This window comes from Hippoglossus hippoglossus, chromosome 6 (assembly GCF_009819705.1).
Source record: "Hippoglossus hippoglossus isolate fHipHip1 chromosome 6, fHipHip1.pri, whole genome shotgun sequence".
NCBI classification, from domain to species: domain Eukaryota; kingdom Metazoa; phylum Chordata; class Actinopteri; order Pleuronectiformes; family Pleuronectidae; genus Hippoglossus; species Hippoglossus hippoglossus.
The window spans coordinates 14,591,268-14,614,659 of record NC_047156.1 but is presented as its reverse complement, the minus strand read 5'-3'; the positions used below and the strand labels follow the sequence as shown (position 1 = coordinate 14,614,659).

Sequence of the window (23,392 nt, the reverse complement as noted above, 5' to 3'; positions counted from 1 at the left end):
ATTCAGACAGAGGAGTAAAGTCATAGCAAATTTGAGTCTTTTCATGTAACTCATTGAAAAGAAAGCAGTGTTTCAGTTTCAGTCATGAAGCATCATGTTCCACTGCCAAGTCCTACCACATTCGTGTGTACCAGATTGTTCAACATGGTTTTAACAGCAGCTCAACTCTCTATCAACATCTAAAAATGAGGCCTGGATAAAGAAAGACGCACCATTCCCGTTGTCAACGGAAACTGGTTACATCACCTTGACATGATTTGCCCCGAGACTGTTGTGTGGATCGGAAAGTACAACTGACTTAGTATTTGTAATATAAAGCACTCTAGGCTAACACACCTTGAAATTGTCTATACCACGCGACCTAAAGATGCAAGACTAAAGACAAGTGAAGGAAAGACATTTTCTACAAATTTTGGAGATAAATGGAAACTAACAATACATTCAAAAAACGATCCATTTAGATATCTGCAGAAAAAGACATGATATTGAATATGATAAAGATATGCACAATAGGCTACATAAATATACACATGTAAATACCGGAATGTACAGATAGTAATGCAGTGAGTGTCCACTTGTTGTTGCACATTGTTACAGGGCAAAGTAATAATGATGTCCTCAAAAGTTTTTTGACAGCAGTACATGTAATATAGCCTACACATATCCAACAGTAATATAACTTAATTTTTTGAATACAGTTAAAAAACAATTACTAAGCAATATGAGGACATAATACTTAAGAGAGAAAAAAGAACATATTTGTTCTCCTTAATCTTTAGGGAAACCTATAGCCCAAGTGCTCATCTACAGTATGTGCTGACTAGTAAACTTCTTTTTCCATGGAGACTGGATTTCTTTGGCTTTGAAAGAAATATTATTATTTTATTTGTTCTGTGTCGCCATAAGGAGTCTGAAGTGTGGCACGGGCACATCTTATAAATGATCAGTAGACAAAAATAAAAGAATTAACATGGCATGGACCCATAAAATGCTTAATAAATCTTATTTAAGTTTAACTAACCCCCTGAAACATTTTTTTTATTCAGATGAAAACCAATATATCTGGATATTTAGTAGAGAAAATATTTTTGGGGGAATTCGGCCGTGTTAAAATACAGTACATACGAGCACAGAAAGTATAAGAATAAAACAGATGTGAAGGGATGACACCATAACTGTGCGCAGCGTCTCAACCATCAATGCCCCGGAACAATAACAAGCAAGTTCACAACTAGTCCAAATCTCCCTGAATGAGTCACAAACAGCGGTAGTTGCCCTCAAACAGGGCGGCAGCAGTTGCAACTGCCCCCAAACAGCAGTGGTAACTGTGACAGCTGCCTTTACAAATCAGTGGCAGTTTCTGCTGCCACCGGAAGTGCCTCTACGAGCTGCCGCTGCCACGATTTGAGCTCGCTGTCGCTGAAATAACAACAAAACGTCGCCGCTGCTAAGCCAACAAAGAGACAAGCGTCACCCGCTGACGACGGCCTTACGTCAGCCGGACTGTACGAGACCAGACTCCAAAAAAATGAAGGACATTTACATGGAAAACTTTTTCATTTCACCCGGACACGCCTCCATAACGATTTCAAACACGCAATTAATAATAACAATAATAATAATAATAATAATAATAATAATAATAATAATAATAATAATAACATATTTATTGTCCACAACAGCTAAGTAACGTCGTGAAAATTATTAGAAGAATGATTGTTGTGAATAACGATAGATAGAATAAACCCATGTGATATAACGATTCCTAAATATTCTCATTCCTCAAACTTATAAAGTAGGAAGTAAAGAAAAACATAAAATGCACCTCTATAATTAGATAATCAAGTTAAAAGACATATATGCAAGTCAGGTTTGCAGTTAGTTCTCTTTACTAAAGTTTATTTTGCTATTAGGCCTATTAATTAATAGCATAGATAGTATATGATGTGAACACAGGGATTTTCTCCTTTGGTAAACAGTTAGTGTCATAAAAAAACAGTTTGGCCCAGATTTGGCTTTCATCCTACATCCCACATACCAAGTGGAATGATGGCACCTGGCCGGTCTGACCCTGTTGGCCAGATCTGAACCACAAGTAAGCCATAGCAACACTGCATGTCAACCAAAGGTGCCAAAGGTGGCCCACAATTGTTTTGCTATTGTACATGCTCATATCCATTTTTTTCAGCCCACAAGAAGGCACAAAGTGCTGCATAATTCTCAGAATGCTCTCTAGATCTGCTCTGGATGCTAATTTTTCTCTTAATATTTCAGACCCTGGTATAGGTGATAAACTGAGGTGGAATTAGGACCAACAAGGAAACTGTTATTGGTTCATAGGCTCCTAATTTTACAATTCTACACCTTGATGCAGGTTAAAGATCCAGTCATTTACAAAATGGTAAATATTTACAAAGGTACCTTTGTGTTTCAGTGATACTTAATATAACATGTGAACATGTACCAGTACTTTTATTTTTTTTTACCTCTTCAGGACCTTTTCCAGCATAAACACTGACTGTCAGGACCAGAGGACCTCATGGGGACCAAAGCTCAGCCCTAATGAGGCAAAACATAATTTCTGAGGTCTTGGTTAAGGTTAAGGGTGAGATGTGAATTGTGGTTATGTTAAGGTTGGGTATTAATTGGTCAAGGTTAAGGTTTGAATAGACGTCAATACTGAGTCCTAATAAGGATATGTGCACAAACCTGCGTGTGTGTGTAAACCCGGATCTTTTAAATTCTAGTATGAACATTAGAAGTGTTTGCATCTGGTGATATTTATGAATGTACTTTATGAAAGTACACAATTCTAGAACAAAGTGCTCACTTGGATTTGACTGGTGTGTTTGTTATGTTGGCTTTTACAGTGGATCAATGGGCTTTGTAGAGACAATGGTTTACCAGTCAGTTAGTCAGTGTGTGTGGGCCTATACCTTCACTAAAACCCACAATGACACTAGAGCAGAGAAACACATAATGGTAGTTTGACTTAACATTGTCAAAACTAAAGTAGACAGGATGTGTCTGCATTTATAAATAAAAAAACAAATCATATCATAACTATAGTGAGTGTAATAATTTAAATTGCATAAACTAATTAAGAACACGTGTAATCAAAAATACCAGAAATAAACATGTTAACAATCAGCTGGAAAATGTCGGTCTTGCATGACGGGTTTTTTCAAAGCTTGTTCAGCAAGTTTCCCTGGATTTGTTATGCTACTGGGTATTTAATAACTGGCCTAATTATCTCTCTGTTATTCAGGCAGATGCAAAGGTTTGTTGATATAATTCTAAAATTGAATAAGCAGATGTCTGGAAACCTTCAGTCAGCTTTTGTCTCAGGATGATTTTGGCTCAGTAAGTCAGAATTTTCCAAATGCTCAAACTGTGGAGGCCTCTGTAGTTGTTACTTTTGATTAAACAATCTCATCCTGTAAAGCTTGATTAATGTTTGGACAGGATATACTAAATCAAATATTTTTCCCTCTCTTTTCTTTTCCTCATTTTTTTGTGAACAAAAAAAGTCTTCCCCCGGCTTCAGTTCAGCTCACACACACACACACACACACACACACACACACACACACACACACACACACACACACACACACACACACACACACACACACACACACACATCCAATAGTGATCAAGGTGTTTCATTGGCACATTGTTGATGATCAGCCCTTGTCAGAGCTGCACCTCTCCAGATGAAGTGAGCTGTTAAATAATCAGGAACAATAAGAGTTGTCTGCACATGTGCTATAATTTCTATTGCAAATATTTTTATCGGCATCTTATGAGACGAAACCCAGCTTTCTAATATCCTAAATGTTTTCGTCAAGTGGCTTAATGCGGATGGAAAACAATGAAAAGTTGCTTCCACCCTGAACAAAGGCCTCTGGCTGTAATTCAAGGGGTTTTCCAATGACTCACATCTACTCAGTCAGATGTGAGAAGGGTGATCTCATTTGCCAGGTTGAAGGGAATAAGGTTCCTGCCTGCAGTTTTATTTGTCTAGTCATGCACAATCACAAGGATAAGGAAAAATTTAAAACCCAAATGAACCACATTTACCAAAGATGACAGTTTTTTTCATATAATCTCTGGTTGATCTTCAACTAAATGCTCTTGCTTTGATTTTCTTAAACTACAAATGGTAAAAAGGTGCACTATATCTACAGAGCTTTCTTATCTAAAGGGCTACGTCAGCTGCATTAAATTTCTGAGCTCAATATCACAATACAAGAAACTCAATTTTGAACAGTCCCTACAAATTTTGAAAGTTGTATCGATTTCGATTCATCCACCAGGGCAATCTGAGCTGTTGACGCTCTGCTACAGAGGGGAAACCCCTACAGGAACTTTAATGCCAAACTAATTCCTTGTAAGCCTCCATCCACTACTAGATGAGACTATTTAAGGAAGTGTTATCAGTGTTTCCTGATTCCTATATCCACACAATAGTGCAAGAGGCCGATTTTTCCTGCTGGTATAGGCTCAAACATAACAGATCATTTAAATGCCTCGGTGTGTTGTGATTTTAACCAGGAATTCTGGGTTTTGATCAGAGGGCCCCGTCCTTCAGAAGTAAACTGTCGTTTAACTGCTGTGATTTCTTAGTTTAATTTACAGGCAAAACTTGATTTCCTGTTAAATATAGGATAGGAACAACCTTTTGGCAATTAATGCAAAGACGTTTTTAGCATCACCACTAGGGGACAGTAAAGACTGTCAATGCAATCATTTTACAGACATTCAGTGTCCTCGTTCCACGTTGTTTTCTAACTGTATAAATAATGTAATTCACTCAAGTTTGCAAGATGTAGATGTGATGCATGTCAAGCAAACCTCACGGTGTCACAGCAACATGTTTTTCAATTATTTGTTACTTAATTTATATTTTCTTAGGTTTTCTGGAGGGGTGTCACCATCGCCTGCAATTTATTTGAACCTTATGCTTATGCAGCATCAGAATCACTTTCAGGAATCCACCTGATGACGTGTACAAATTCTGCCAACCTTGTCTGGCTGAAAGCTTGCTCTTGTTGGCCCAATTTTATATTAAATGACTGTTTTACTGAAAATGACCAAATAAAAGTATTTCTGACATCTCACAGGGTTGTATTTTTTTATATACAGGAAATCACTTTGAATTTATCTGTATAAATAAAAAGAAGCTGTGGTCAGGGGGTTTCCTCATCAATTTCAAGAAATGTGTCAGAGCTTTTCCTTTTCTCCAAACTCCTCAAGCTCTCGTCTTTTTTTAAATTGATATGTTGATGTTGCTTGGACCTGCTTATATATCGAGCAAATGCAAGTGTAATGTAAGTGGATTTAAATTAGCATGGATGTGGCCCAGGAGATGTGGTTACGGTGATTGTACTGTGATATGTAAACCTATACATGTTCCGGGCTCAAACAGCATGTCTGACTCAGCAGCTGCTGCAAGAGCCTGTAAACACACTGTTGTGATACAGTCAGAAGGCGTCTGTCTCTCTCTAGAGGCCAACCTGGGAACGACAACATTAATGAACACAAGAACAGCTTTAACTAGAATGGCATTCAGGAGAGTCCATACATCCACCAAGGCCTAACGGTCCCCTTAGGAAAAAAACACATTTAAATTCACTAGATCTGAATTTTCAAGCCTAGTCCCCTGAACATGTCTGATTTTTTAAATCAAGATAAATGAATTATTCTCTGAGAAATCGGAGAAAAACACAGGTTATCTCGCAATGCTAAAGAATCTGCCCCCGCACTCAAATTTCATGTGTTCTTTCCGAATCCATTCCACATCCTTCCATCAATTTTCATCGTAATCCCTTCAGTAGTTTTTGCGTAATCCTGCTAACTAACAGACAGACAAAGAAACACAGATGAAAACATAGCTTCCCTGGCAGATGTAATAAGACGACCACCGATTGCCCCAAAGGCCAGAGAGTTGACATTCTAATTTATCTTAATTTATGTCTGGTTACCTTAAGCTTCATGTACGCCATCGGCAATATATGCCCATCCTCCTTTTACCTCTATAAGCCAGAAGGACACTCAGAAAAAAGCGCATACCTCTGCCAAGGCCCAACAGTCCCCTTAAATTCAACCAAGCTGCAAATTTTTACACACTCATAGATAATCAGTCCCCTGAACATGTCTGATCTCTTTCATCAAGATATCAATGAATTATTCCATGGGAAAATAGTTGAAAATGTTGAAAAATGCCTCATTTCGCGATGTTAAAGGAAGTGAAAATGTTTTCCAAATCCTCACCAAAGTGTAATGGGTTCTTTCCTGACCTTTTGTGTTGTGTTTTGCCCATGTACATTGGTTTTTAGGTTGGTTTGTCAGCAGGATTGCGACAAAAGTACTGAACAGTTGACCACAAAACTTAATGTAAAGATGGGACATGGGTCAATACATATTCAGTTAATATTTTGGGTGGATCTGGACAAAGATCCAATATTCTTTTAAAGGAAGTTTAGTTTTTTCACATTTTCTTCAATATGGGAGTAACTCAGGGATCTTGATGAAAAGAATCAGACTGATATCTGTGAGTGCGTGCAACCTGGTGCAGCTTGATTGAATTTAAGCAGTCTGTTAGGCCCTGGTGGAAGTATGTGCTCTACTTTGTACAATTCTAGTTAACTTTTAGATTTCTGGTAAATGATTTGGAACATCATCTCTATAAAGATTAAGAGCTGTTATTTCTAGGACATAACTAAATAAGCTTCCCGACCCCTTCATCAGCAATTCCTTACAGCGGGCCTCAGCGATGTTAATTTACCTGTTGAAATGATGTGACATGACTGTGATATGGACTGAGACATGAGCTTTTCTCCATGTGTGGATTAGGGTAGTGGCAACAGATGGCAAGGCGGGGCGATCCCTGGTAGCCATAGTGCTGACACCTCAATCCTTCTACTTCATCTAACTTGGGGGGTTGGCGGAGGGGGCACTGGAAACGCTGAAGTGAACCTAACAAAGCTCAGTTAACCATTCTCTGCAGCGACCTGGAATCAGATAGACATGCTGAGTGCAGTGTAATAGAAGCTTATGCCATGACTTGATAACAAGGCAGGAAGAAGATTATCCGGCTCAAACATTTGACCGCCTTTATTCATTTTGGTTAACTTTAAATTAGAACTTTGTGCAAAAACAGAAAATAACAATAAGTTTATTGTGATGAAAAGTCATAAGCAATAATTACATTTTTTAGACCAAAATGTACAAAACTATAAACAGTCTTGTCTATGACATATGTTATGTACTAGCTACTTGAGGCACCCATCCCTGTGTCTAAAAAGAACAGTGACAACTTTAAAAGTTAATCTCACTCTTTGACAAAAGCTGACATTCAAAGAGATTATATCAAAAAGCTGCTTAGACTGATGTGAACTAGCTTTCAAGGACACCATCTGAAGGACAATAAAACTGTCTATGAACTATCTATGAGCTGCAATTGATTACAGTGAAAAGTTTGTCATAGGCGAAATCTCGAGAAGGCTAACGGCTCTCAGACGAGTGAGCGGGAGATCTTTCTGATCTGCCAAGAAACTGAGCTGGGGTTTTACCGGTGACGTGTGTTCAATCGCCCGCAGGCCTCTGTCATCACAAATGTTTCAGCTAATTCCATAATCATCCAGTTGGCTGATGGCAGCGGGCTGCTAAAGATTGGCTGCATGTGTAGGACACACACAGGGCTGAGGCATAAAGAAACATGACACTAATCCACCTGCCACCTTAATGCAGCATTTTTCTGATGGCGACAGCATCTTACCTGTGCTGACCCCTGGACAGTCAGACATCAGAGAAAAAGACAGGGAGGTCTACATCAGGTTTCACTATTATTGATACCTCTTACGTTACACTATGTGTGACTTTCTTAGAGCCCATATATTATATTAGTGTAAAGTTATTATCAGTGACAAATTACCCTATATGAAACCATCCAATTGTTTTTTCTCAGAATTGACCTGTGAGTATACGTACACCTTAAAGTAAATATCTCGTCTGCTAACGTGCAGATCAAGATAATCAGCTCCTTCTGACATGTGAGTAATACGTGTTATGTAATCTGACATGGTTCTCCAGATTACAATACTCAGGGTTGCTTAGGTCAGTATAAAAATGTATTTCAGGCTTATCAGAGAGAAGGAACCAGGAAGGTATATAGATTGACTGTCTAATGTAACAGCAAGTGTTTTCCTGTGAATGACAGTTTTGTGGAAGAAAATCTTTTTAATACTCAGGTAAAACTCTCTCTCTTCTCTCCCCTCTTTACCACCCACCTCTGGTTCTGCTTGCAGTTTGTTCTTGTTGTGGATCTCAGTATTGAGTGACAGAGTGAGACGCAAACAGAGAAAGCAGACATCTATAACATACTGGGCTGAACCATTGATCCCATGGTCCATCAAACAAGCATTAACAAGTGCACATAAAAAATAACGAGTGATAATGAATGAAAACACTTACAGGGTAAAAAGAAACGTTGATACAGGAAAGTGATTAAGTGTGCAAGATCATTTCACATTAAATCTTTCTCAAATCAACCCAAGTCATAAAGTAAAAGAATTTACCTTACAGCTGTCTGTCAAGAATTAACTTCACAACACTATTCTGTCACATTTCTCATCCCAATCTGTGTAACTAAATGCAAATGCAAAAGTGCATTTTACCTTTTACCTCCACCCCTGTCTGTGTGTATTGGTCTGTTAGTATGTTTCTTTGCAAGCAGGAATACAGATAAAGAAATTATCAAAATTTGGTGTGTATCAGGATCAGGGGACGGATCGAGGTTTTCATTTTCTTTGACATTGCGTTTTTCAACATTTTCACAGTTTGCACTGGGAATAATTCATGGATCTTGATTTTTTTTTTTTAATTAAGGGGACTGATATCTATGAGCGTTTGGAATTTGGTGCAGCTTGAATTTAAGGAGACTGTTGGGCCTTGGTTGGAGGTATGTGCAATAGTTCCAGATTGTCACTGTTTCCCACAGACAAAATTAGCTGAGAAGCAAATTCAAATTGCAAGTAGCTGCTAAAGGCGCATTTAAAACATTTGATTGTGACAACATGTTCTGAATTCAAGCGGCTCTGCTCCACCCCTGTGATCTGTAATCCTTTTATACACCAGTTTAAGTCAACAGAAAGAGCTCTGTTTTCATACTAAGCAGTCCTCCTAAAATCAAGTGTGACTTAATAGGGATTACGGATGTGATAGAAATCAAACTGCAGAGGACAGAGCAGACAGTCACTTCAGCGTCTTGGTTGTTAGTCTGATTTAAGAGCTGAACCCCTTCTTCCAGTAATGATTTCAGACACGACTGTTGCTTGATAGAGGGGGAAAGAAAAGAGCAAGCTCAGCTGCTGATGTTTCTGACATTTCCTTGTGGCGACCTGCTGTTTTAATACCTTAAGGTAAGAAAAGAAAGAGAGAAAATCCTTATTAACAGTAAATTGTACTCGGGTCAGTAATTAGCCCGACTGAGGCCTCAGAGAGCAGCCACCATATGGCCGAAGAATGGAATTAAGGGTCAACTCTTTGCTGGTCTTTCAATCTCTGCACTAATTGTTTTTCTTCTCATCACCCCCCCTTTATGTGATCCCCCAACAGGAGGAGGAGCACGTTTCATGGAAGGTTAAGCTACTTTGCTGATTTGGGGTGGATGCTCCTGAGGCCATTAGTGTCATTGACAGGGCCAATATGGCACAGACTGTAGAGTAACACTGTTAATAGGATGGTGTGGAACATATGTGTGTAAGGAGAAAGACAAATAATCAATAAGCAGTCTATTGACATATCTTTTTGTGCAGTAATACTGTATAGTTGAATAAACAGCTTTTTAAGCAACAGGTGATAAGTTGATGCAGTCGTGGACTCACTGATGGTTTCAACCAGCATCATCAGATTTTAAATAAGCTAGATAACATGTAAAGCATCTTTATTTATACACAGGCAAACATCTCTCCTCAGGTTTGTTCATGATAATAATCATTTATACAAAATATTTTTTGTGTCACACACAATTTGTGACATTACTTGTTGACTATACTTGTAATCATGAGACACTGGTGACCATCAATGTGCAGCAGTCTTTTCCATTAGGAGTTGTTTTTATTGGCAGTGAAGGCGAGAAGAAACTATATATTATTTTGCTTTTCCATTGTTCACCTGTTGTGGAATACGGTCATACTTGTGAGGGGTGTGACTGATTGATTCATCCTTATGGACAGTAAAGATTAAGAGGATGGCAAATCAGCATTTGCTTACACAGCGCATGTTGCTAATCTCCTTGTCTTCCTCCAGAAAGCCCCCATACGACTCAGGCTCACACACTCACTCTAACAAGAGAGAACGAAGCAAGACGAACTGGGAACTCCGTTGACCCAACATTACATCAGAAACCACAGAGAGAGGACGTCAGCACCAGATCAAGATCGTCTGAGTAAATTTAGGGTTACTCTCTGATGACTTGTGAAGAGACTATATCTGAACTATAAGATTTTGTTTGTTTTTTAGGGCGTTGCATTGGGTCAATACATGACTTGATAAAATGATTTGATCCAGCCAGGCAACTACAGAAATACACTTTGTACAGGAGAGGAAACTTAAACCTTTAATTATCAAGTTCAGATATTAGAACTCATCTCAAAATGGAGGATCACATGACCAGAATTAACATGTTCTCTTCGGACATCTCCAATGACTGCACAGATGGAACTCAGAACTCAGGTGAGCCGCCAATCGTTGTAATATGTTTATCATTGTACAGCAAATTGTTCTGTTAGAATGATGTTGTCCATAATGTTTGTGTTTACTGTGTATTGTTTAGGAAGACCGAGAATATGAAGATATAACAATGTATATATGATTTCCTTAAAATCTGTAAAATTAAGACTTAACTTTAGTTTAGATAGTTTGAAGATAAAAAAATTATAATCACAAAATAGATAATCAGCAACATAAGAGGTGGAAAAAAAACATAACAAAATATTCAGTAACGTGAACTAAATTAATATTTTATTTTCTGTCTGAAAATTAAAGTACTGATTGCTTGTATTTGTTCTTGACAGAAGAAATTTCATTCCCAGATAAAGCCATTGGCCAAGGCCTGCTTTGTCAAGTGTGTTCAGATTCCAGCAGTGGTAAACACTACGGCATCTACGCCTGCAACGGCTGCAGTGGCTTCTTCAAGCGCAGTGTCAGACGTAGACTCATATACAGGTGAGCGAGATTCAGGCTGGACTTAATGCATACAACTGTATATCTTAGGAGGGCTCGTGTAAATAAGAGAAAAACAAATCTACATTTTTGTGTTTTAAAATCACACTTTTGTCTAAATCATAGGTGTCAGGCTGGAACTGGCAGGTGCCCTGTTGACAAGGCTCATCGGAACCAGTGCCAAGCTTGTCGACTAAAGAAATGTCTCCAAGCTGGCATGAACAAAGATGGTGAGAAAAACAAGTTGACTGTAAAGTATAAATCCTGTACTTTTGACTGCTGACTTACATGATTTATTATTTAATATGTACAGTAAATCCTAACATGTTATCTACCTGTCGCCTTGGCAGCTGTGCAGAATGAGCGACAGCCCAGAAGCACAGCACATGTCAGTCTTGACTCCATAAACGTGGACAGTAAAAAGGAGCACCTGGCCACCACACGTGAACTCACCTCCTCTGCTGCCTACTTGTCGGCCGTCTGCAGACCTCTGGTCACCTCGTCCGTCCCCACCTCTGGCTCCATACAGCCCTGCAGCAACCCCAACAACAACCACCGCTTCATGGTCAGCCTACTGACGGCTGAGACCTGTGCAAAACTGGAACCCGAGGATGGTAAGATCATACGGGTACAGCGATTACACGAGTCAAACAAGGAGTCAAACGTGGGACAAGTCCTTAAAAAGCATTATGGTCTCTTAGTATTAGCACAAGTATTGTCTCTAAATTTGATTGACTCTCTTTTTCTAATGCGCAGTGGAGGAGAATATCGATGTGACAACAAACGATTCAGAGAGAGATCAGACTCCCTCTGACTTCCGTATGTCCCCGTACACTGCCAGCTGTTCAGAGGGTGTGTATGAGACCTCGGCACGACTCCTCTTCATGTCGGTCAAGTGGGCAAAAAATTTGCCGGTTTTCGCTCAATTGCCATTTCGAGACCAGGTGAGACTGACTGCCATATGTTTACTGAAACAAATGACATATGACTGAAGAGGTAAGACTTACCACACAGGGGGGATTTTTTGTGATCACTTCAGGTGATTCTTCTTGAAGAAGCTTGGAGTGAGATGTTCCTCCTGTGTGCCATCCAGTGGTCTCTACCCATGGACAGCTGTCCTCTCCTGTCTCTACCTGATCTGTCCCCGACACAACAGACCAGGATCGGCCTCCCCATCGCTGACCTCAGCACCCTGGAGGAGGTCTTCAATCGTTTCAAGGCCCTGGCTGTTGACCCCACTGAGTTTGCTTGCCTGAAGGCCATTGTACTATTCAAACCAGGTAAGGGGTTGTTCATCTAGTGATAGATTTTCATTTTTTTAATGGACATTGTGACTAATGTGTGGTTTTTGACTTCCTGGAGCAGAGACACGTAGCCTCAAAGACCCAGAGCAGGTGGAGAATCTGCAGGATCAGTCTCAGGTGTTGCTGGGTCAGCATATTCATTCAATCTACCCCGACCAGAGCACCAGGTGAGCCTGCTGTATTTCTGTTCTCTGACAGCAGGCAAAGATGTTCTATCATAAGAACATCTGGAGTCTGTGAATTTTGTCATGCAAATGGAAATATAGATACATTAAGTTCACGCTACTTTGCTCTTTGTCCATCAAGGTTTGGGAAAATGTTGCTTCTGCTGCCGTCGCTTCGCTTCGTGAGCTCAGAGAAAATAGAGCGGCTGTTTTTTCACAAGACGATCGGCAGCACGCCCATGGAGAAGCTGCTGTGTGACATGTTCAAAAACTGAACAAGCATCAAGAGAAGCTGAACTCTACTAGAAAAACACAACACACCAACTCAACCAAGTTTCCTCAGAGTATAAATTACACCTGGTTTTGACTTATTTTTAAATTCAACATAAAAGACAGTAGGTAAGGCACAGGTGTGTATGAATTAAAATGGAAGAATGTCTGTCATTGTCATATTGACTCACTTGGGAACTCAACCATCTTTTTATATCATTTGAAATACATGTAAAGGTTTCTGAAATTCTGATGTAAGAAACTTAATTTCATAATGTTTTTTAAATTTTTCATTCACAGATTTAGCAAATCATTTATGTATGTAAATGCTTTTCTTTTAAATTACAATATACAATGTATTTGTCCTAAATAAATTTTGTATTTGCTTTATTCGAAAGTTGCATTTTGGGTATTTTCCTTCTTTTATCTATTAGGTCAACACAAACAAAACATAATATACAACTGAACACATATTACAAAAAGCTGCAACAAAGAATATAAACTATACAAAACATAGAAAATATAGTTTAGGTCATTTAACGTAAACTGGTATAGTTGATATTTAGCGGTACTAATGTGCAGTGATTTGGAATTAGGATAGTGCCAATAATATAATATATATTATATTATATATACCACCACTTTGCCCATAGAGGGGTGGGTGAAGTGTTTGAGTACACTTCTGGTGTTTCGAATACAACGGAAGATATAAGTGACCTATATTCAGATGTAAAAAAAACCAACTCATACTTTCCACCGTGTTTTAGGCCTAAACGTTTACCAGAAGTGGCTAAGCTAGCGGACGTTTTTTTGGGTGAACTATTCCTTTAAACTCTGCTGCGTCCTGAACTCTTTTATATACAGTCTATGGTCCTGAACTGGAAACTGCAGTTAACTACATGACCAGCAGGTGGTGGTAGTGACCGGATTTACTGGTGAGTCAGTAAACAACGGGAAGAAGAGCTGCAACAAAACACGGAACAACGTCACGGTAGCTTAGCTTAGCCTTACGCGCTAACGCGTCCATAACGACGTATTCACTGCTGGCCAACAGTACGAAGAGACTCAACATTAGAAACAGCGTGAGTTCGACAGAACAATGTTCAGTCAGTACAAGCCGCTGCCTCAGAGAGACTCAGTGACGACTCCGGGTCTGTACGTGCACAGAGACACGCAGCGCAGTTCCCACAGAGGACTGTCATACGACTACATCCCCAATGTGTCTGAAAACAACTTCACCGGTAACTACAACATGTTATTGTTCTGTAATGACCGTCAAACACACCCAGCCTCAAATAAACAGATCAAATTATTAATCGTATTATTTATCCAATATATATATATTTGTGTTTTTGTGTGTATATACGTTGTATACGTGTATTTGTTTGTATTTTCACATTTCTTTCATTAAAGGAAAACTCACGATCACAAAGTAAAATACATTAAATATGTTATACATCAAATATGTACATTCACATCACGAGCTACATTTAAATGTACTTAATATGATTGTGAATGTTTACATGAGACGGTTAAATAAAATGTCATATCCTGAAATTCAGTTCAGAAGACGAGTAGGTAGTGTAATGTTTTACAAGACCCTTTCTTCTTGGAAAACCAAGTAAAATTTGATACTCTCCAAATCAAGATCACTTAAGTATATATTGATAAATAGATAGTATATATAATTTGAGTCATTTATCTCAAGGCCCTCAAAGCAACAGATTGCATTTTACAACTATTTTTTATTTCTCTCCACAACTGGTTTTCTGAATATACCCTTAATAACAGTGACTTTAGATTGAGTGTTTGTTTCTTCTCTTTAAGATAACTCCCAAGGATGGATTTCCTGGACTTGCAACATGATTGTCATCTTTCTCATCTACATCTGCACCTTTGTGACCTTCCCTATCACAGGATGGTTTGTACTGAAAGTAAGCTGAAATGATCCCATCATCAGTCTCACCACAGCATGTCCAATCGCTCTCTGAGGATAAAAGCAACCAATCATCTGCGACTGATTTTGTCTGCAGACGGTGTCTAACTACCAGAGGATGGTAGTGTTTCGTCTGGGGCGAGTTTGTCCTCCGAAGGGCCCTGGGATTGTCCTCGTGCTGCCTCTCATTGACCAGTGGCAGAAAGTTGACCTGCGTACCCGCGCTTTCAACATCCCTCCTTGCATGGTAAACCACCAAACTCCATTCATCATTAGTCAGCTGCTGTGATTCAGCAACTTGTTGAAATCAGACAAAATGACTTATGTTCCTGAAAACCAAATAGGTGAAATGCTTAGTGTTCATTCAACTTACACGTTTATTTCTGTTGGTTGTGTATTTTTTACTTTGTCCTACAGATGGCAGCGTGGGTACAATGTTGTATCAGATAACTCTGATACTGTGATACTTCAAGTTGTATCATCATGCTGCCAGTAATTAATGTGACAATGCTTTAATGACAGCAGCATGTCAATGTCTTTTTTCTCATGTTCACATTGCTTAGCCTTCCAGTTGTCAATGCAAGTCAATGCAAATGCCAGGATCAAGGCAACATTTAGTTTTTTATAAGAATATATCACAAGAACAGCTCCATCAATGAAATACTTCACTTCCCATCGTGTCAAGCTTATGTCACTTTTTTTGATAATGGTAAGATTTTCCTTCTGAGCCCTTTGTTCCTAATTTTTCTGAAACAATTTATTTGGTATTAAACAGTGATTCATATTTTGTTGGTTCTTTCCATAAATTGTGGCAAATGTTAAAAGTATTAGGTCAAAGTAAACGCTGCTGTCATTTTGATACAAATGTGATTCTGCTGTTGCAGGTTACCACTCAAGATGACGGTTTGTTGTCAGTGGGAGCAGACATCCAGTTCAGGATCTGGAACCCTGTCCTGTCAGTCGTATCAGTCCAGGACCTGAATGCCTCGACCAGGATGACGGCGCAGAACGCTCTGACCCAAAGTCTGGCCAAGAAGACTGTGCGGGAGATCCAGACCCAGAGGCTTAAACTGGGAGAATATCTTGGGGTGAGACGACATCGAAGCTACTCTGCGCTGGCTTTTCACTGATTCAGCTCAGACTTTAATCCTGTCTTGGTGTCTGCAGATGGACATTAATGAGATGACTCAGCCCTGGGGGTTGGAGGTGGACAGGGTAGAGCTTACTATAGGCTCTCTCCTGAAAGCCCCAGAAGAAAACCCCTCTGGATCTGGATCCCTCATCATTCCTCCATCTGTGCCTGGACTGGAAGGCCTCACTGGCCCCATCCAGCAGTTGGCCATGCACTTTCTGAGCCGCACTGGGAGTTCACATCCTCAACAAGGTTTGGCCTTTATATGAACTGCTTTTATACAACATGTACCCATATAATGATGGTGTACAATAAACCTATGAATTTACCTCCTCAGAAGACGGCATAACATTTACAGATGAGCTCAGCAATGTCCCTCAGGCTGCTGTGTCCACTCCAAGTTGTGTTGAAGAGCTGCTCAGCCAGGTAAAGCTCCTGCTTTCTGAAACTTTGGTTTGCCGAGTTGGGGCCTGCTTCCAGTTTGACATCAGCTCGGGAGATGGACACCATCGGACTTACTTTGTGGATTTAAGCCAAGGTAATGGTTCATATGTTGTAGTAAATATGTAGTAATCATTTTTATTGAGATAAATCCTGTCATTGAATGCAAGCCACGTAAAGTAAATGTATCAAGCAAACAAACATTTTATTTACATTATCAAATATCTTTGTTACTCTGTGTGTGTGCTCTGTAGGCTGTGGTGCAGTTGGAGCAGGGTCCTTGTGCCGAGAGCCAGATGTGACGCTGAGTATGAGCGACAGAGACCTTTTGGCCATGTTCCACGGTGAACTCCGACCATATGCTGCATACACCAGTGGCAGACTTAAAATCCAGGGAGACATTACGACAGCCATGAAGCTGGAGGAACTCATAGATCTACTGAAGAATCAGAGATCTTAGCAAAGCTTGCATGTATTTATTAAAACTTAACTGTAAAATAGATGTTTTTCATGTGTGCACTGATTATATTTGTTTTAAAGTGAATTTCTGTGACGGCCTTGTCTTCCTTTCCAAATCAAAGCAAATGCTTGTTTACAGAAACAACACATTTTTGAAGGTCTTCAGGAAAAATTTTATTGGAATAGTCTCAACACACTTTTTACAGAGAGATGAGTTAAGCATGTTGCCAAATTTAAGGTCAGAATAACAACTCAACGATACATAGACGTATTGTGCTGTGGTGTATTCTGTGAGGCGGTAAACATCAACAGAAGAGTGAAGAAGTAAATTGTTTAAGTTTTCATTCTTTCTCTGGATATTTTCTTGCCATGTGCATCCTGATGAAGATCCTGCTTTTCTATGTCACATCTACATGACAACATATACATGTGTAGATCTCTATTTCTACTTTCCAAGGAAGATAACCTTTTGAATATCATTGAAAATATTTCAGTCATCCAGGTCATGATAACTTCAGATGATGTACATAGGCAACTGCACCAAGACTTTTCCTCTCTCTTTCCAGAGGTGTTTTTAGTTCTAACTGACTAATGGGAGGTTTCAGTTCATTAACCTCTGTGGGTCTGTACCTGTGTTGAGAGTTGTTATATACACACTATATACTCATATACACTACTCTTACTTTGTAATTTTAGTATTCGGCACAGATTTTTAGCTGTCTGTGCACATTGCACTGATGTCATCGTTGTTTTCCATGTTGCTCAATGTGCCTTAGAATTGTCCTCCAGGGACAAATAGTTGTTTTGAATTATTTTGAACAGGCAGGTCTTTGACCCCCACCATTGGGCTGTTGGGGTCCTCTAAGTCATGGTGTGAAAGTTGTTGATTCCTGTAAGTTGTAGACCCACCCTGCTATTCTGTGAGTCATTAGTACCCTAATGGCCCACTAACTGGTGGTGGGGGCCGACAACCCGCTTGTTTAACATCGATATTAAATGATATAAGTGATATATTATATATTATATAAATGATTAAATATGCGTCCCATACTTTTGATTTCCCCGCTGTTCTCCTGGAGTTAAAGTGTGACAATACTGTAAGAGATGTGTGTCTCGTTCCTCATTGTCAGAGTGGGATTGCAAAATTGCCATAACAGAGGAAGGAAGGAATTCGCATTTATGGAGCGACGCCGGCGAGCTAGTTCTGGCAGGCAACTCGAGCTGCACTGTTTCAATCGTGTGACACTCATCATGTGACATACATCATGTGACACACTTCATGTGACATACATCATGTGACATACATCATGTGACATACTTCACTCGCCACTACCATCCACCTCATTAGGCGGTCTATTTAAGCAGAGGGAATTCCCATCCCTCTCTCTGCTTCCTAACTACTACGCAGTATCACAGACAATTGTCTCAGCGTTACAGCATACTTACTTATGAGATTGTTATCCTACCTCCTGGTTCTGTCGATCGCCATGTCTCTTGCCATCTCTGATTCTGAGTTTGAGGCTCAGTCCTCAGAGGAAGACGTCGGACTCATTCCCGGAAACCCAGGTTCCCTCCGTCGAGGTTCAATCCGAGAACGATTCTGACACCCAACGTCAGCGCCGAAGCTCCCGCGTCACCCGCAAACGTCTCGCCGGGTGGCCCATTCACCGCATTTTGGAAGAATTGTATGTTCGTAAGATTTCAGTTCCAGCTGGCCTCAACCACGAGAAACTCTTCGATTACCTTTTGACTCAAGATAATCCGACCGATGACGCACACCGCAGCTCAAACGCCGAGAATCCAGTCAGCGCTCCTCCAAAAGGTAAAGGCAAAGCTCCAGCAAAGAAGCGCGGTGCTCCACCATCCTCTCTTAAAACCGCCGACAATATACCATCAAAAAAGCAGAAGACACCAGAACACGGTCCATCCGCCGAAGCATCCATCATGTCCACTCTACGAGAAATGAAATCATCTCTAAACGTTATAAATACAAGAATTCAAACTTTAGAAGTAAACGTCGCCTTCCCCATGGGCAATGCAAATAATCCTGGACCATCCTCGGCTACTTCCTGGCCGGCGCAAGCGTGCGTACTTCCGACTGACGTCACACCTCAGTTCCAGCCCCAACCGTGGGCACCAAGTTCTTCCCTCCAGCAGCAGCAATTTCTGATTCCCTCAGGAACCACATTCTAACAAGTAATCTGTCACATCATTCTGCATACACTTATAAACAGGGAGGAGAGAAGAATTAAATAAACAAATAAATAAAAGGGGTACACTCAGTGAGTAAATGATGCCACTCCCATTTTGTTGTTTGTTTTGGCAGGCCATGATGTTAATCTTGTGAAGATAATATTATCTGGTTCGGAAACTGCTGATAAGAGATACGTGGATTGCGGGGAGTTTTCCGTTGTTTTAAAAGACAGCGACCCCAGACTGTCAAAAACACTAACCATGGCTGAATTCAACGTTGCCTTCGGTGTCTTCAGAGACACTATATGTGAGGTTTATCCACTACGCAGAGAGGAACTTGATACCTATTTAGCACACCTCTCCTTGCTTGCAAACACGAAACAATTGAAGGCTGAAGGCTCGCACACTGACACAACGCACGCTCCGTCCTGTAGAATCCACTCGTGGCTCCGGAAATCCTCCTTCAATGGCTTGCATGTCTCCAGTTTGACCTTCACTTCCGTCTGTGTGGTGAGAGGCACTTGGTTTGCACTCGTTCCATCGACGTGCTCTCCTGGTTTCCTTCTCACGTCCTTCACCACAATCCAGTCTCCTGGTCTCAGATCATGCAGTTCCCTGTCTATGGATTTCGGTAGGGAGTCCATCACCTGCCTGTGGATTTTAAAGAGTACAGGGGATAGGTTTACACAATATCTACCAATTCGTTTTTTTTAATGTGTTGTTGTCTCTTTCCACTGTTTGTTTCTTTCCACTGCCCCGCCACTGGCGGGATGATAGGCACGATGTTGCCTCGTGTCGATACCCATACTCACCAGCATCCTTAAAGCTGTGCTTACAAATGGTGTACCATTATCAGTGGACATCTTTTCGGAATTTCCCAACGTGGAATGAGTTCTCCGAGCAGTGTCTGCGCCACTGCTGAAGAATCCTGTCTAGATGTGGGGAAAGCTTCTACTTGCATAGCATACATGTCAACAAGAACAAGACAGTATTTATTTATTTATCTAACTTACTCAATTCAATTTCATCTTTATCCAATTCCCTCTATAAATGATCAACTGTTCGTTTGGTAGTGGATTGTTTACTTTGTGGAATCTGGATTTCTTTACCTATTTTAATTGTAATTCAATTACACGACTCAGATAAAATAAAAAGTTTTATTGAGTTTTGTTTAGAGTGTTGTTTTTGTACACCCAATACATCTATATCTATATTCCTCCCTTTTGACACACTGACTACAGTCATGTGTCAATTCAAACTAATGAAGAAACATACATAAGTTAAACAATATCATCCATGTGACCCACATCATAAGTCTGTCAGCCACCAAACAAATTGTTATCCACCAACAGTTTACTCCTTAATTTATTAAATTAAATCTTTATACTTAAAAAAAATTATTTAATTGCGATTGACCCTTGTTTATAGCTCCTATAACCTACATTAAGTCAATCATTAAAAATCTTTAATACGCTCTCCTCATTTGCAGACTGCATACAGTTTGCATAATAACACAGCATCTATCAGCACACAGATGAGTGTGAAGTGAAATAGGTTCATGAATCTCCTATTCAGTCAACTCGGCCAAAATCACATGCCACCCCCATGCAAACCTGCTATTAGTGTTGATCTTAACACTCTTGTCACTAGCGTATTTGCATTCTTCAGTCAATGCACAATAGTGTGATGGGAGTGGTTTAGCCTCTATTGTATCACACAGTCGTAAACCCACTTGGTTATCTCAGTTGCTGCATCCTTTGATGCTGAACTTATCACCAAACAACTATCACTTCTGCATAATTAGCTGGTTATCTCTTAAAATCTAATTCTAAACTAGGAGAAAAAACTTTTTTCTCTTTAGTTAAGAAAAACTGCTACGCAATCATTTGGCTATCCCTACTGATGTAGGGAAGAGAGTCGCATAGTTAAAAAAAACATTGCATCTCTAAATAGTGATGTCTATCATCTAAGGCAATACTGTCCCATATCTGAGCCACCTGGTTGTTAAAAGGTGGGAGGTATTTTGCTCAAGCAAAATCATCCTATCAGCATATTGGCACCAGTAAAGTCATATATCACAGCGTCACATATCACACATCAAATATCACAGCTCTCTCAGCAGTTGTCGAAACTCTAAAACATTGTTTGAAGCTCTGCTTCCTTTGTTTTTCCTTACAGGAAAAAAAGTAGTGTGTTAACAGACAATCTTTACATATTCCATACGAGGATTCAGATATTCTTTTCTATTTGAGTCTTATCCCTTGATCAGACCCAAAACATATTTGTGCCCGGTCCACAAACATGACAGTACCTGTTTCAACTCAGGAATATCATTAATGTTTACACCAAAACTAAAAATCGTAATACTTTTTATCAAAAGATTTACCACATTCAGGAATGAGTTCAACATTCCTAATTTCATTTATCACTATGGAAAATCGTTTGCGATTAACCTTTAACCCTCTTTTAAAATACCTTATTGGTATTAAATGTCTTTTCCCCTCCAGTAGTATTATAATCAAAAGTTGATATTTTAACAAATCTTTTAGCCAATGAGTCTATCAAAACTACTAAGACAACACAGTGTTTACTATCTCAATACAACCAACTTACTTTATCCTTTCTTTACTTAACATCCTCTATAACCTTCTTAAACTTGTTAAACTAGTTTGCTCTTACTTAAAAGTCCGCTTCTCTGAGTAAATAACATCTATGTTCACATTTGTCTGAAGTCTCTCTGCCTCTGCCTTTCGCAAGAGGGTGTTACTTCCAGAGAGTAGAAAAGAGTCTAGACATCCCATTGATATGCTAGTGTCAAATCCCCCTTTCTCTATCTAACAAATGCAGATGTTATTTTAGACTCCAGTTACCTCTAATGCCCTGTGGTGTTTAAATTTAACATACCACTCAATGAACACATCAAATCTTTACCCATAAGATTTATCAGGCAGTGTGGTAACAACAAAAATGAATCTTAAACAATCTCCTTCAACCACATCATGAAAAATAGCAATTGTACAGTGCATCTCTCTATCACTGTTGATAGACCTGTTGCTCCAATCATTATGAGATATCCAACATTCATTTTAGGAGTAATATCACACTCTTCACATTTATTAACTGATTCCGGTTCCTGAATCTACAAATATATGTGATGTTTCTACCACTCACTGTGATTTGTGTGTTCGGGCATTAGTTTATACACATCATTTTGAAAATATTTAACATAAGGCACAATAGGCCTCTCTCTACTGATCTTCTGATCAAGCTCACAATGGTCAATAGCAATCTTAATCATCTGTTCTATGTCTAACATTAATTCACATGGTGTGTGTGTAGCCGTGTTCTTACTATAGTGACGTGCTTGAAACTCTCTCTCTCCATCTCAGTGTCCTCACCAGATGAATTCCTTCACTGTCCCCAGCTCACCGCTAATCAAATCGCACTGTGTGCGCTGCTTCCCAGGGCATTCTCTTGCCCACCTCTTGGTGGAGCTGAGTCCAGATCAGAATCTAGTCGGAAACACTGAGACTGGAGATTATTTCAGTTCCTGCATATTCACTTCAGTTAAACAACATCCATACACTCTTCAATCCAGCACAAATATCCCTTTCATTTTTCCTTTTTCTTTGTCCTCTCTACTTCATTCTTATTCTTTTTATTTCTCTCTTTTCACACGCAGTTTAGTTTTGAATTACCAAAGATAATTCAAACTCAAACTTCCCATGCTCGGAAAAGACACAGTCATCCTCTCTATTTTTAAACCTATTTTCTCAAATAGGTTGTCTCAGCAATTGTGAACCCGACTCTTATTTTATAAATTTAAACTCTGGTTTGTTCAGCAGAATACGAAATTTGGAAAATAAAGTTCTGCTTATATGGGAAAAGAACTTAAAAGTCTCTTAATTTAATTTTTTAACCAAATCGTTTCTATCTCTTATAAATTTATTTTAAGATTTATTATGAGGTTGTTTATTTTTCCTTTACTATTAGTCTTTAAAAACCCAATTATACCCCAAATATATTTAAACATATACTCACCTTTTTCTCTCCAGTTCGAGGATTCTCACACTCCTCTCTTTTTCTTTTCTCCTCTGCTTTCTCAGCTGAAATCCTCAGTTTAGTTTCATCAAATTCTACATGTTTCTTCTTTCACAGTCACACATATCCATCAACAAAATTTGTTTAGTTTTAGTTTATTAGTGTTTTAGTGTTAGTAACCTTAAACCTTCAACCAACACCAAAATGCTTTAAACCTTCAACC

General features: G+C 39.4%; 2 protein-coding genes across 2 annotated transcripts; both read left to right on the top strand.

Annotated features, from left to right (window-relative positions):
• Nucleotides 1-10,507: 10,507 nt before the first annotated feature.
• On the top strand, nucleotides 10,508-13,205 carry nr2e3 (nuclear receptor subfamily 2, group E, member 3). The gene is made up of 8 exons (XM_034588031.1): nucleotides 10,508-10,740; nucleotides 11,082-11,232; nucleotides 11,356-11,459; nucleotides 11,580-11,843; nucleotides 11,986-12,173; nucleotides 12,269-12,509; nucleotides 12,595-12,700; nucleotides 12,840-13,205. The coding sequence occupies exons 1-8, from the start codon at nucleotides 10,662-10,664 to the stop codon at nucleotides 12,970-12,972; spliced, it is 1,266 nt and encodes a 421-aa protein (XP_034443922.1). The 5' UTR covers nucleotides 10,508-10,661; the 3' UTR covers nucleotides 12,973-13,205.
• Nucleotides 13,206-13,902: 697 nt separating this feature from the next.
• On the top strand, nucleotides 13,903-17,124 carry stoml1 (stomatin (EPB72)-like 1). The gene is made up of 7 exons (XM_034588880.1): nucleotides 13,903-14,208; nucleotides 14,795-14,901; nucleotides 15,001-15,147; nucleotides 15,785-15,991; nucleotides 16,071-16,287; nucleotides 16,373-16,573; nucleotides 16,731-17,124. Exons 1-7 carry the CDS (start codon nucleotides 14,067-14,069, stop codon nucleotides 16,934-16,936), a joined length of 1,227 nt encoding a protein of 408 aa, XP_034444771.1. The 5' UTR covers nucleotides 13,903-14,066; the 3' UTR covers nucleotides 16,937-17,124.
• The last annotated feature ends 6,268 nt before the right edge of the window (nucleotides 17,125-23,392 follow it).

Bases quoted from the DNA above. Each gene is read 5' to 3' on its own strand.
- nr2e3 (XM_034588031.1), top strand. From the start codon at position 10,662: ATGGAGGATCACATGACCAGAATTAACATGTTCTCTTCGGACATCTCC. The intron at 12,174-12,268 runs GTGAGACTGACT...TGATCACTTCAG, and splicing joins AATTGCCATTTCGAGACCAG to GTGATTCTTCTTGAAGAAGC. The intron at 12,701-12,839 runs GTGAGCCTGCTG...TTGTCCATCAAG, and splicing joins TACCCCGACCAGAGCACCAG to GTTTGGGAAAATGTTGCTTC.
- stoml1 (XM_034588880.1), top strand. From the start codon at position 14,067: ATGTTCAGTCAGTACAAGCCGCTGCCTCAGAGAGACTCAGTGACGACT. The intron at 14,902-15,000 runs GTAAGCTGAAAT...TTTTGTCTGCAG, and splicing joins CAGGATGGTTTGTACTGAAA to ACGGTGTCTAACTACCAGAG. The intron at 16,574-16,730 runs GTAATGGTTCAT...TGTGCTCTGTAG, and splicing joins CTTTGTGGATTTAAGCCAAG to GCTGTGGTGCAGTTGGAGCA.